A 14,736-nucleotide genomic window follows, 5' to 3' on the forward strand; every position below is an offset into this window, starting at 1 on the left:
TATACTTTTAACTTATAAAATGGTTTGTAGGTGTGTTGCCTACTAGGAATGTGTTCCTTCTGGGTCTGGCAGAACCAGGTCTCCTGGTCTTAGTTTAGTTTTCACCAACACTGAGTTCGGTGTCAGACTCCCGTTGCCTTCCGAGGCGCTGTCCGTTTTCTTTTAGCACTACTTCCTGTAAACGCAAAATAGAGAATAAATAAGTATTACACCTATACTAGGTATCCTCTAAATATATATATATATATATATACGGTACATATATATATATATATATATATATATATATATATATATATATATATATATATATATAAAATAAAAAATAAAATATAAGTATACTGTATATTTTTTGCATCACCATTTGCTTGTTGTCCTGTAGAGAACCCCTGCATTGTGTGGTGGTTTTCCACTTGTTCCTGGCTGGAAAATGACATTTAATTCCCTTTAAGCAGCACATCCTACTGTTCTTCATTGTAACACACAGGAATGTGGTTTTATTTTCTGTATTTGTCTCCCTCCCTGCAGGCCTGCCGTCTCTGGTGACTCTGTACATGAGTTCAGAGTCTGGCTCCCTGTTCTACCTGTGTCACGCCTGTGAGGAATCAGTCTCTGACATAAGTGAACATTTCACCTCTACTGAGCACTGCCGCAACTACTACGTAAGTGTTGACCACCACCTTATACAGAGATGCAGGATTTGGGGAAACCACAGAGAAATAGATGGAGACGGCGGTCTTGTGCATCCGTTCACTGTCAACTGTTGTTGTGAAAATACGCCAATCTGTTATATAGGTTAATAATTGCTTGAATGGCCGTGCTCTCTTTCTCTCTCTCTCTCTCTCTCTCTCGTCTCGAGCTGATGATGATTATGGTTAAAATACGCTACTCTATAATAATGTTTTAGGTATTTTTGGGCGGTGTAGCCACCCCTATAAGTGGGGTTGGGACACGTCATTAGTACACCCTTCGCTGTACTGTGATTGGCTCATAATAGTACACCCCTCTACATTAGTACACCCCTAGCTGTACTGTGATTGGTGGACTATTGGCTGACTTTATTCAGCACTGTGATTGGTTAGTGAGACACATGATGACATTAACACATTGACCGCCAGAGGTTAATCTCATAATGTACTCACCAGTGCCAACGTTTTATTGTTGTTTTTTGTTTTTTTCACGTCGCCATAGATCTTGTTAAAAGTGCTTTACAAGCCTTCCCCTAAAACACCCTGGACAACGCTCCACGCGTCCCAGACTCTTCTCCCTTCTCTAAAACACCCTGGACAACGCTCCACACGTCCCAGACTCTTCTCCCTTCTCTAAAACACCCTGGACAACGCTCCACGCGTCCCAGACTCTTCTCCCTTCTCTAAAACACCCTGGACAGCGCTCCACACGTCCCAGACTCTTCTCCCTTCTCTAAAACACCCTGGACAGCGCTCCACACGTCCCAGACTCTTCTCCCTTCTCTAAAACACCCTGGACAGCGCTCCACACGTCCCAGACTCTTCTCCCTTCTCTAAAACACCCTGGACAGCGCTCCACACGTCCCAGACTCTTCTCCCTTCTCTAAAACACCCTGGACAACGCTCCACGCGTCCCAGACTCTTCTCCCTTCTCTAAAACACCCTGGACAACGCTCCACGCGTCCCAGACTCTTCTCCCTTCTCTAAAACACCCTGGACAACGCTCCACGCGTCCCAGACTCTTCTCCCTTCTCTAAAACACCCTGGACAACGCTCCACGCGTCCCAGACTCTTCTCCCTTCTCTAAAACACCCTGGACAACGCTCCACGCGTCCCAGACTCTTCTCCCTTCTCTAAAACACCCTGGACAACGCTCCACACGTCCCAGACTCTTCTCCCTTCTCTAAAACACCCTGGACAACGCTCCACGCGTCCCAGACTCTTCTCCCTTCTCTAAAACACCCTGGACAACGCTCCACACGTCCCAGACTCTTCTCCCTTCTCTAAAACAGTATAACATATATAATATTTAGATAAGATGTTGTTTAGGCAGATGCTAGCAGATATCCTAGTTTTCCTAGAAGCACTACTGTTTTCTATTCCATTCTACTCATGTGACTCTTTAGCCTGTCGTTTGTTGACTAGGGTTCATGCCATTTACTCTTAGGGTCAGGGTTAGGGTTAAAGTTTTCTAAATGCCTAAATTGTAATTGTAATGTATGCAGTTTAATTGAACCCCTCAGTGAAAATAATAAATAGATCCCTTCTTTATCATCACAATCATCGATCCATCTATCCACAGCTGCAAGGCCAAAAAAGATGTCGATTCAGACATACCTGGGAACCCCCAACAGGAAGCATCCTCTTCTAGGTCAGTGCTTTGCATCAAGTGTTGATTTTGACAGCAAATTGGTTTTAGTCATAGTCTTTTGAATAAAGTTCTGTTTAATTTTAGTCATATTTTAGTCACGTGAAATGTTTTGATTTTAGTCGACTAAATCTACAGTTTATTTAGTGATGCCATCGAAATGGCTGATTTTCACTTGGCTGTATGCCGAAAAGAGCAGATCTACAAGCTCACAACGCGTCGCAGTGCGACACATTGTGAGCTTGTAGATCAGCTATTTTTGGTCTGTGACACCCGCGCACAACCATGATGACTTGTCTTTTAGTTCTACTGGATCTCTTCTCCACTCGTCCCTCACTAACATTTTAATCTAGTTTTTATTTGTTGACGAAATTGTCAATATATTTAGTCATAGTTTTTAGTCATCATAGCTTAGTTTTTATTTAGTTTTCGTAAGTGAGAAAAGGTAGTCGGCGGAAAAAAAATCGTCATAGTTTTAGTCGACGAAATCAAACAGTGCTTCTCCTCCCTGCAGGTCTGGAGCACCTGGTGGAATGCAGCTGTGAGGAGCAGACTGACAGACGCTTATATCTCTGCACCGTCTGCAAACTCACTCTAACCGACTCTAAGATCATCAGACATCTCCTCAGCTTCTATCACATCCACCGATACATTGTAATTTTGCTACACTCTGATTGTTTATAAAAAAATCACACCCTGTGTGAAGTGGGCGGTGTCTTGCTAGCTAATCACAATACTGAATGGAGTCAACCAATCATGTACAATAAATAAATACATTTATTGAAACACTCTTTATGAAAGTCATGAAAGTCATATTCCGATGGAAGAAACCATAACTTAAAAAAAACTAATTTATTGTTTTTTTTAAGTTATGGTTTCTTATATAGGGCTATGCACATGTGTCATGTGACACTGGCCAATCACAGTCCTGAATAGACTGTGATTGGCCAATCACGGTGCAGGGTTAGGCGGGGTAAATTTTTGGCCAATCACAGCGCAGGATTTGCTGTACAAATATCCAAACCTCACATATAGGGGCGGTTTCACCGCCCAGAAAAGAAAGGAAACGCTCCAGTCAACATGCTCAGTAAGACAGTGGTTCTCAAACCTTTTCATGTCAAGGACCCCCAAAATTAGTGGTTTTGAAGGAAAGTAGGGTTTTACACTCCTTCGTGGCTTTTGGTAGGGCATTCCACATTTTTGTTGCATAGTAGGAGAACGAACTCAAACCCTTTTTAGTGCCAAATCTGGGTTGAACGTGATTAGTGGCGCTACCTCTGGTGGTATGATTGTGGACATTTACATTTTTTGAGTAGTTTTACAGGTACATGGGTGTCTTTGTGGTGTAGTGTATCTTATAGACCAGGCCCATTGCAAGTTGCTGTACTCTGTCCTCTACCCTGAGCCATCCGACCCTTGCAAAGTGAGCAGGGGTTAGATGAGTTGTAGGTGTAAGGCCAAGAAGTAGCCTTACTAGTTTGTTTTGGGATGTCTGGAGCCTTGTTTTAAGGCCTTAGTGGTGTTGTGGTACCATGAGGTGCATGCATAGTTGAAAAGTCCACTAGACTTTTTAAAATCAATTAACTGATGATGGAAATATACTAATGTACTTAGGGGGCGTGGCTTTGATGCTAGACTTAATGTACTGTAGTTTCAGTAATTATTACCTCTGCCAAGGAGGAGGGCTCACAAAAGCCAGAGTAGACTATAAAATGACCCCAAACATTTTTTTTAAATTGAAATATCCCTTTAACTTTACTTATTTACTCCTTTACTTTAAACCTTTCAAACTGGTGTTCCTATTTTGGGCCTGTTATTATAGGTTATAGGTTTCAACAAATGGTCAAAGTTTAGATGCAAGGTTTCTGCACAACAGTGACGATTGGAAACTAATGCCTGAATTTCCATTCATTTGATCTTGATGACCACCTGTGCCTTTCTTCATGTGTCACCACAGTCCAGTCTTTCAAATGAGCAAACCGAGGAGATTTTAAGGCCTTGTACGAGTGTTGTTGGGTAGCCTACTACATTGACCTGGGTGTGGTTTGTGTCTCCAGAATGCATGGCATCCCTCTACTCTGCAGTTCTACAGTTTCTACACCTACAATCACATGTTTCACAACATGATGCGGGATTTAGCTAAACAGATGGAAGAAATCCATGGAACGACCATCACTGATATGAAGGTAATGAAGTACAGTAACACTCTAGAAGTAAATGATCATCAGAAATACATTTCCTAAGATGCTCTGGTAGTGCACTGTATGTCAGTTTTAATAATTGTAAGGCCTTGTGTTTATAGAAAGTGGTCCTGGGGCCTGCTTTGTTCTCATCAGTGGAAGATACTTACTACGCAGAGGGTATGTTTTTATTTATTTTTATTTTTAGAGTCAGAAACACTATTCACATTATTATTCCTCCTGTTGGTCACGTTCAGGCCATTGAATTTATTTTTAATAGAGCTTAGAGGAGGCAATTCAGAGTGCTTTACACAAAACATAATTTTTCTTTCTTTCTTTTTCCTTTATTTATTCAGGGAAGCCCATTGAGAGCAAGCTCTCTTTTTCATGGACGCCCTGATAACAACATATAAAATACATACATAATGAGAAACAATAACAAACATTTGAATCACATTACAATGTCACAGATGCAAATAAACATAGTGTTACATGAAGCAGGTGCAGTCACTATGTAGTGTGTCCTCAAGAAGCACCCTAAATGTCTTATGCTCTTACGTGGACTGGTATATCTAATTTGTGTTTGTGAACGTGTTGAATGTCCAGTAACCTTTGGTTCAAAAGCATTAAGATATGATTTGTGTTTGTGTCTGCACTGTAATAGAATTACAATGCAGAGGAAATTATATTAAAAAAAAACATGTCCCTATATGTAACCATGTAACCCTCACTGACCATGTGTAGCCTTGAAGATGCTGGAAAACTGGAGGAAGGAACGCAAGGAGAGCAGCTTGATGACCAGCATCACACCAGGAGACAAGCTGGGTAAGTATTACACTGAAGGAATAATATGACGTACCAAAAGTAAAAGTACTCATCACGCAGAATGTCCCATTTCAAGTTTTCAAACTGTATAAAAATCTTTTGAAAATGGCTGATCTACAAGCATTGTGAGCTTGTAGATCGGCTATTTTCAAATGGCCGAAATGTATATAGGGCTGAAGTGGTTAATATATGTTTTATAATGGTAACTAGTAACTCAAGTTTTCAAATAATTGTAGTGGAGTAAAAGTACAATATTTGCCTCTGAGATGTAGTGGAGTAGAAGTAAAAGTACTGAAAATTGGAAATACTCCAGTGAAGTAAAAATACCTCAAAGTTGTACTTAAGTACAGTACTTAAGTACATGTACTTAGTTACTTTCCACCACTGCAAGCTGTGTAAGTATTAGACTGAAGGAATATGACTTCATGCATTTGTAAGGGTTTGTCTCATGTGTTCTATGTAAAGTTTAAGGTTCCCTGTTCCTCTCAGAACCTATTCTTCTAAGAATCCTTGTCTTTTTTTTCAGTGTTGTCTGTATGTTTTTCAGTTCATGTCCCTGACCAGTTGAACCCCAGCAGCACCTCTCCAAAAAGTGAGCTTTTTTTGTGGCATACAAGAAAATGACTTCATAAACACAGATCATCTGACGTTCTCTTCTTTCTTACTGCTGTACATTTGATTGAGGGGTACAGCCCAGTGTTGACTTCGTCGATTAAAACTATGACGAATGGATTTTTTTTCACTGACTAAAACGAAATAAAAACTAAGCTACGATGACTAAAACTAAGACTAAATATATGGATCGGCTATTTTCAGCATGCAACCATGTGTAAAATCAGCCATCAAGGCACGCCAACATACATTTTAGTGGACTAAATCAACTGTAGATTAAGCGACTATAATTTTATGATATTTAGTCGACTAAAACTAGACAAAAACTAAAGCCTTTCAGATGACTAAAATATGACTAAAACAAAATGGATTTCTTTTCAAAAGACTATGACCAAAACTAAATCAAAATTTGCTGTCAAAATCGACACTGATACAGCCATCAGAATTGTGTCTGGTTTATAAAACACTTTCTCCATTGATGGTATCCTTATAACACTGTAGAATTATAGTTTCAAGCACTCATAATTATTCATAATGCTTTCATTGCTTTGTAACTATGATCAATAATCATTTATTGATTATAGTTGATAATAAAGCATTTTATAAAGACTTATATCGTCAAGTATTATAAATGTAATACTTCATAATTTTTTGCAAGGATCATAGTGTATTATTATAATTACATAGTTGTAATATACATAAGAATTGTATTATGTATTATAAGCACTTATAATAACTTCCTTTCCCCTTTAGGAAGAATTTCCTACACAAGGGATTTTTTGATAGAGCTGAGAAATTGTCCTGCGGCCCAGACGAATCCAGAGTTCTTGTTTTTTGTAAGTTTAACACGTCAGTACAACAGTATCTAGTGGCAGCCATCACTAGTGTCAAACAAGCAACCGCTTCATAGCTTTTAATGGCTTGATTTTATTTCCCCAGGAGCCCCGGATTGTTCTCAGACCCTCGCAGTCACACACACCCTTGGCTGCTAAGAGACCCTCGCAACCACAGACACCCATTGCTGTTAAGAGACCCTCGCAGTCACAGACACTCCTGGTTGCTAAGAGACCATCACAGTCACAGACACCCCTGGTTGCTAAGAGACCATCTTGGTCACAGACGCCCCAGCACCAGTCTGCATCCAGCGCGGCCACACGTGGTGGTAAGCTGCTACATCAATTTACAATCAACAATTTAGGCGTTTAGCAGACGCTCTTAATCCAGAGCGATTTACAGTAAGCTAGGAAAACACCAGGTAATACGTCAAATGCATAGAAATAGTATGATCTAGGATCATTAGGTAAACCAAGAACCTATCATCAGTCTAAACAGTATAATATTAAAAAAATCTATAATCTGTGTGCACACTATAGCAGTGGTTCTCAAACTTGTTCATGTCAAGGACCCCCAAAATGATATGTATTTGGCTGCGAACCCCTAGCCTGGTTCCAGACGAATCTGCCTTTGCAAAATTGCATGCACTTTAGCCCTCGGCAGATTAGGTCTGGCCCCCCTCCATAGAGAATTTATTTCTCTCCCGCAGAGGTTGTGCGGGACCAATCAGGGCCCAGTATCCAAATGTGGGCGGGCTTATCACCTTATTTGGAGCAATGACGTACAAGGAAGCACTGCTCTGATTCGTTCGTACAAGGAAGCACTGCTCTGATTGGTTTAGGTCTAACCAATAGAGTCCGTTTGGATCTTTTGGTAACCGCCCCTTGGAAAAAAATCTATCGTTGATAGGGACCAGACTAATATCCACGCAGTGTGTCGTGTGATATTGTCTGGCCACGCGAGGCTAGCGAACCCCCATCTCAAAAATATGTTGTGCCAGGGATTTATTTTTAAATAGCAGATCTACAAGCTCATAGCGTGGCACTCCTGAAAGCGTCATTGACAGGCCACTTTTTCACTATGGACGCTCTATTCATATATATTCAGCTGCAGACTGCAATTATTAACATAACAAATGATGTGAGCCGCATCGCAACCACCCGAATGAAACAAGGGGCATGCTGTACGTTCTTCTGTGGTTATGTATAAAATAAATAAAAATACATTTTCAGGTCAGGAAAGAGGACCCCACAAAGATCTGAAAAATGTTGAAAGATTTTGCTTGTGTGTGTGTGTGTGTGTGTGTGTGTGTGTGTGTGTGTGTGTGTGTATATTAAAAATATTGCAGCTTGTAGATCTGCTATTTTTGAATAGCCAAAGAAATCTTAAAATGACACAGATGCGTTCCCGGTCTTAATGGGTTAAACATCTGTGTTTCATGTCTTGTGTTACCATCTGGTTCTTTATCCACATACTCATATTTCTTTCTCTTTGTTTCTTTTTGTATTTTGTTATTTTGCATCCAGACATATACTACTATTACATACTGAGCTGCCAGGTGAATATGAATTCTAATCTCACCACCATAATCTCTTTCTAAAACGATGATAAAGTACAATGTAAAATAAGTAAAGATGATGCTGATATTCATTCATTTTGTCTGCCCGGTCAGGTCTGCAGTATGAAATTCGAAACCACGTCGCAATATTCTAATCACGTGAAAGGAGAGGAACACAAGCAGGTGAGACATATTTTCATATGTTCACAAGTTAGAATATTAATGAATTTACTTGCCCAGAACTTGATTAAATGTGTCCCAATAAAATGTCTGTCTGTCTGTCTGTCTGTCTGTCTGTCTGTCTGTCTGTCTGTCTGTCTGTCTGTCCATCCACAGAAAATGAAGACTATCTTTGTGACAGAAGGTACTACAGTAAACCCTGTTATCTCATGGTCTGTTGTTGTCCACATGTACTGTATGTGACATTAATGCATCTTGTTTATTCTTAACCCTCTGTTCTACAATCACAGCAGATGAACTGGAGAATGGACGAGGTATGATTCATTATTATTCTACTTGTTCTATATGTTGGAGAGGATTTCAAACCTAGCTCTTGTAAACTAGCAGACAATCATATGTAGTGTTAATATGTTGCATTTTGATTTTGTTTTTTAGTCATATTTTAGTCATCTGAAATGTTTTACTGTTAGTCTAGTTTTAGTTGACTAAATATCATAAGATTATAGTTGACTAAATCTAGAGTTGATTTAGTCGACTCAGATGTATTTTGGCGGTGCCTTGATGGGTCGTAATGGCTGATTACTCGGTTGCTTACTGAAAATAGCCGATCTACAAGCTCACAATGCGACTCGTTGTGAGCTTGTTGATCTGCTATTTTCAGAGCGCAACACCGGAGCGCAACCAAACATAAAATGACTTGTCTTTTAGTTCTACTGGATCTCTTCTCCACTAGTTCCTCACTAACATTTTAGTCAAGTTTTTATTTGTTGACGAAATTGTCAATATATTTAGTCTTAGTTTTAGTCGTCGTAGCTTAGTTTTTATTTAGTTTATATTTAGTTTTCCTCAGTGAAAAAAGGTAGTCGATTTTATTTTATTGATTGTGAACTACAGTACTATCTTAACTGAAGCTTTCTCTCATCTTAGTGTACTACAGTACTATCTTAACTGAAGCTTTCTCTCATCTTAGTGTACTACAGTACTATCTTGAATGAATGCCAGTACATCAAGAAAAGACATGGGGTCAAAGGTGAGTTACAGTAGTTACTGCATTATGTGGAATACATATATAATGCCAGTATGATGCCATTCAAGAGCTACATTTTGCTACATTTGTTTTGTACTTATTGTAATGAAAAGGTAATCTTGTTCCACAGTTTGCAAACACAAATGACTCTTGTCTTCAATAATAATGAATGGAGCATTTCCTCTGGGATAGGTCTTCATCATATATGTATAATATCCTACTAATATAATTATAATTATAATTATAATTATAATAATTATACTATATAATTGGAGTAACCTCTGTCTGTCTGTCTGTCTGTCTGTCTTGGGTCGACCGGGTATGGGCTAGTGTATGATAATGAATGGATTGATGGATTTCCTCTGGGATAGGTCTCCTTCATATATGTATAATATGTATAATAATGAATGGAGCATTTCCTCTGGGATAGGTCTCCATCATATATGTATAATATGTATAATAATGAATGAAGCATTTCCTCTGGGATAGGTCTTCATCATATATGTATAATATGTATAATAATGAATGGAGCATTTCCTCTGGGATAGGTCTTCATCATATATGTATAATATGTATAATAATGAATGGATCATTTCCTCTGGGATAGGTCTCCATCATGTTGTGACGTGCGTCTGCAGCCGTGCTAATAGCATGCCTCTGTGCGTGTGCTGCGTCTGCCAGTCTACCTTCCCCGGGTCCAAGTTCAGAGCCCATCTGGGTGATCAAACACACATCAAACACACTGTGGTGAGTCCTTTGTTTCTGTCCAGTTCTGGTTGTGTATAATGTGTGTTTGTATGTTTTGATTTGATTTGAAGTCTATTACTACTGTATATCAAAGAGACCCCCATGTGTAACCTCACTTTTTATTAATTTAACATTTTGCTGGACCCTGGGGCTGGCCTGGAATGTCCTTTACTGACTGACTGACTGACTGACTGACTGACTGACTGACTTAAGACCCTGGTGCTGGCAGTGAAAAGAACAGCTCCTTCCTACCTCCAGGCTATCAAGCCTACACCCCTTCCCGACCACTTCGGTCTGCCGCCTCGAGGCGACTGGTTTCCCCGTCGCTCAGTGGTCCTTCTGAACGATCTCTGTTCTGGCCCCACAGTGGTGGAATGAACTCCCCACTGATGTCAGGACAGCAGAGTCACTGCCCATCTTTCGCCGCAGGCTGAAAACCCACCTCTAGGAAACACTACCCTGACCCTTCCTCTTAGCCTTGCCTACTTGTTGACAATTATTTGTACGAGCTCTTGTTTTATTGGATCTTGTTTATTTGATACACTTATTGGTTTTAGCTCTTGCTCATTTGATTTTCCTATTTGTCTCATCCGTTTAAAAAAGTAGTTAGCTGATGTATTGCACTTTTACCTTAGCGCTAGGTATACTCTTGGTTACTTGTTTGAGAAGAGAATGCACTTAAGACTTCTGGTGATTAGTAGTTTCGTTCCCTACCTATGTTGAATGCACTTATTGTAAGTCGCTTTGAATAAAAGCATCTGCTAAATGACTGCAATGTAATGTAATGTCCTTGGTTTTAACAAACTAGAGGTTTCTACTTTGTTCTCTTGGATAGGTGCACCAGAATGCTGCTCAGTTACCAGTTGTGAGTGAAGGGGTCCTAAAACCCCAGGTCAGGGAGGAGGAGGAGAATGCTCACATGATGCTGAAGGTAAAAAGGCAAACAAAGCACATTGTGTGTTTTGCGATGTATTGCAGTCAGTGCTGTAAAACCTGACACGTTTTATTTTCCAGATAATTGATCTCCCAAGCAGGATCTTTGGCATGCTCAACGATGACTATCAGCATGGTGAGTATAACTGACCATATGTTATCAAACATATTGGAACTTGCAGTGGTGGAAGAAGTACTGATATTTTACTTAAGTAAAAGTAGCAATACCACAATATAAAAATACTCTGTTACAAGTAAAAGGCCTGTGTTCAAAATGTTACTTGAGTAAAAGTATAAAAGTATTGGCATCAAAATATGCTTAAAGTACCAAAAGTAAAAGCACTAAAATGCCCGAAAATAGCAGATCTACTAAGCTCACAACATGTCGCATCGCTGCGCGTTGTGAGCTTGTAGATCGGCTATTTTCAAATAGCCTACAGTATGTATAAAATAGGGCTAAAGTGGTTAATGTATGTTTTATAATGATTTATATCTGCAAAGTAACTAGTACAGTAACTAAGTTTTAAAATAATTGTGGTAGAGTAAAAGTGCAATATTTGCCTCTGAGATGTAGTGGATTAGAAGTAAACGTTTTGAAAATTGGAAATGCTCTTGTACTTAAGTACAGTACTTGAGTAAATGTACTTCGTTACTTTCCACCACTGGGAACTTGTCAGGGAGGGACTATCTGAGGCCCACCTTTACACCATTTAACGGTTTCTTAATGATTATTTGACAGTCTGCAAGACGCTTGATGAGTACTTATGCAAAGACTGGCAACGTGAAGGTTAGTGGTTTTATAATATAACAGTTCATCAGCTAAATAATGCTTGTGTTTTATTATGACATGTTATGTTTCCGTGTGTATGTAATATAGATCCAAACATCGTCACACTTGACGAGCTGCAGGACAGCCACACATCTCCTCAGCAGGGTGAGTACCACCCAAGACGGAAATAGCAAGACATACCATCTCCGGTTTACTTCCCGTATCTGCGTGACGTAGGTGGACGCCTTTTTAGGAGAGCGGAAGCAGGTTGGAGTCTATTCATTCCAATGGAAGAGTGAACGTGAACACAGCTTCTGAACCATTCTTTAGCCCCATGGTCACTGAACTAAATATTGGACCTAATCGTCACAAGACACATAATATTTACTAGATTTTCATACTAAAATGTCTTATATTTAAAGGGGTTCACTGGAGAAAATCAACTTGGTTAGTGACCTTTCTCTATCCCAGCAACACACTCAGATTTGGGAAGATATCTGAAGAGTCTATCTCCAGTCTGACAGACGAGACATGGAGGGCAAGTCATTTTATGCTTGGTTGCGCTCGGGTGTTGCGCTCTGAAAATAGCAGATCTACAAGCTCACACAACAAGTTGTGAGCTTGTAGATCGGCTATTTTCAGCATGCAACCAAGTGTAAAATCAGCCATTGCGACGCCATCAAGGAACCGCCAGAATACATTTTAGTCGACTGAATCAACTGTAGATTTAGTTGACTAAAACGGGACAAAAACTGAAACATTTCAGATGACTAAAACTCTATTTTACTCAAAAACTAAATCAAAGTTTGCTGTCAAAATCATCACAGCTGTGTTCTTTTTTCAGTTCACGTCCCTGGCGAGCAGACAGAACTCTGTCAGAGTGATGTTTCAACAGAGAAGCAGAACACCAGCAGCTCCCCACATCACGACCCAGTGTCCACCAGTAGACAGAGTGATGTTTCAACAGAGAAGCAGAACACCAGCAGCACCTCACATCACAACCCAGTGTCCACCATGAGACAGAGTGATGTTTCAACAGAGAAGCAGAACACTAGCATCACCCCCCTTCACGACCCAGTGTCCACCATGAGACAGAGTGACGTTTCAACAGAGAAACAGAACACCAGCAGCACCTCACATCACAACCCAGTGTCCACCAGTAGACAGGGTGATGTTTCAACAGAGAAACAGAACACCAGCAGCACCTCACATCACAACCCAGTGTCCACCATGAGACAGGGTTATGTTTCAACAGAGAAGCAGAACACCAGCATCACCCCCCTTCACGACCCAGTGTCCACCATGAGACAGAGTGACGTTTCAACAGAGAAGGCAGTGGCAGAGGCCAGAGAAACCTACAAAAGCAAAAAGAAGCAGAAAAAGAAAGAAGAAAGTGAGCCTTTTTTTTTTTTGGCACAAACAAAATGTCTTCTATCATCTGAGATTCTCTTCTTTCTTCCTCCTGTGAATTTATTTAGTGAGGTTTTTTTTAAAGTATAAAGTTATTAAATAATGTGCCAGTCATTTCTTTGTGTATTTAGGTCATTTGCCATGTCTGCCCTGTGCAACTGCAAAGCCTAAAAATCCAAATGTAATTTGTTATTCATATGTTCAACGACAAAAACACAATTAAACCGTTAATCGCAATTATTTGTGTGACAATTAGTCGACATGTAAAATGTCATAATCATGACAGCCTTATGACAGCCCTACATGTTCATAATCATAACAGCCCTGTTTGTATTTTATTTGACAGGAAAGTCTCCAGGATTTGGCGTACTGAGCTGCCAGGTGAATATGAATTCTATTCTCACCACCGTAATCTTGGCATCATCCTATTTCTGACTAATAAAGTATTCAATCAATCAATAAATCAATCAATCACCACACTGTAACTGCTTGCCTCTCTCTATAATTCTGTGAAGTACAATAATGTAAGATAATCCAGTGGACTAAAGAAAAATGATGCTGATGTGAATTTATTTTGAGGTCTGCAATTGGACGGTGGAGAACACAAAGGATTATTGTGCTCACGTTCAAGGACGGAAGCACAAGCAGGTGAGACATATTTTCATATGTTCACAAGTTATGAATATGAATGAAATGATCTGATTCCTCCATCCATCCATCCATCCATCTATCCATCCATCCACCCACCAACGTTATTGTCACGTCACAGTTAAAAGTGGGCGACATTCTTGTTTGTGCAGGCTCGCACTATTGCAAAGAAAAAAGAGAAGTAGGGAAGAGAGAATGCAAATATAGAAAAAGAAACGCATACAGTACAGTAGAGTGCATAAAAATGTACTTTATATCATTGGTTCTTAAATTGAGGACCTGGGGTCCTTGGGGGGGTTCCAGGGGGTCCCCAGCAAAATGTGTTAATATAGCATCACAATAATTGTAACTTTTTATACTTTGGCTATTCAAAAATAGCAGATCTACAAGCTCATAGCACGGCACACTGCCGCGCTATGAGCTTGTAGATGTAGAAGATATATATATCTTTGAGCGAACATTTTTAACTCAAATCCTTGCTTTTGGGGGGTCCCTGGAACAAAATATTTGAGATGGGGGTTGATGCATATCATTTTGGGGGTCCTTGACATGAAAAAGTTTGAGAAGCACTGCTTTATATACTGTATACCCCGCTCAAAAACCTGTCTGTCTGTCTGTCTGTCCACAGAAAATGAAGAGGATCTTTGTGACAGAAGGTAATACAGTATACCTTGTT

General features: G+C 39.9%; 1 protein-coding gene across 1 annotated transcript in view; it reads left to right on the top strand.

Moving 5' to 3' along the window:
- The first annotated feature begins 550 nt into the window (after positions 1-550).
- LOC308094890 (uncharacterized protein) overlaps positions 551-14,736 on the top strand; it is a 42,931-nt gene continuing 28,745 nt past the window's right edge. Inside the window, exons 1-23 of the mRNA XM_080441713.1 lie at positions 551-662; positions 2,272-2,340; positions 2,852-2,991; positions 4,395-4,523; positions 4,640-4,697; positions 5,262-5,342; positions 5,890-5,934; positions 6,708-6,790; positions 6,894-7,116; positions 8,315-8,346; positions 8,461-8,529; positions 8,683-8,710; positions 8,817-8,840; positions 9,497-9,556; positions 10,161-10,300; positions 11,136-11,231; positions 11,315-11,369; positions 11,973-12,020; positions 12,111-12,167; positions 12,847-13,395; positions 13,759-13,793; positions 13,992-14,060; positions 14,689-14,716. Coding sequence (XP_080297839.1) covers positions 2,289-2,340; positions 2,852-2,991; positions 4,395-4,523; positions 4,640-4,697; positions 5,262-5,342; positions 5,890-5,934; positions 6,708-6,790; positions 6,894-7,116; positions 8,315-8,346; positions 8,461-8,529; positions 8,683-8,710; positions 8,817-8,840; positions 9,497-9,556; positions 10,161-10,300; positions 11,136-11,231; positions 11,315-11,369; positions 11,973-12,020; positions 12,111-12,167; positions 12,847-13,395; positions 13,759-13,793; positions 13,992-14,060; positions 14,689-14,716 — 2,101 coding nt within the window. The 5' untranslated portion in view covers positions 551-662; positions 2,272-2,288. The remainder of the gene's footprint in view (positions 663-2,271; positions 2,341-2,851; positions 2,992-4,394; positions 4,524-4,639; positions 4,698-5,261; positions 5,343-5,889; positions 5,935-6,707; positions 6,791-6,893; positions 7,117-8,314; positions 8,347-8,460; positions 8,530-8,682; positions 8,711-8,816; positions 8,841-9,496; positions 9,557-10,160; positions 10,301-11,135; positions 11,232-11,314; positions 11,370-11,972; positions 12,021-12,110; positions 12,168-12,846; positions 13,396-13,758; positions 13,794-13,991; positions 14,061-14,688; positions 14,717-14,736) is intronic.

The sequence above is a fragment of the Gymnoscopelus braueri genome, assembly GCF_963280865.1.
Source record: "Gymnoscopelus braueri genome assembly, chromosome: 11".
Lineage (NCBI taxonomy): Eukaryota > Metazoa > Chordata > Actinopteri > Myctophiformes > Myctophidae > Gymnoscopelus > Gymnoscopelus braueri.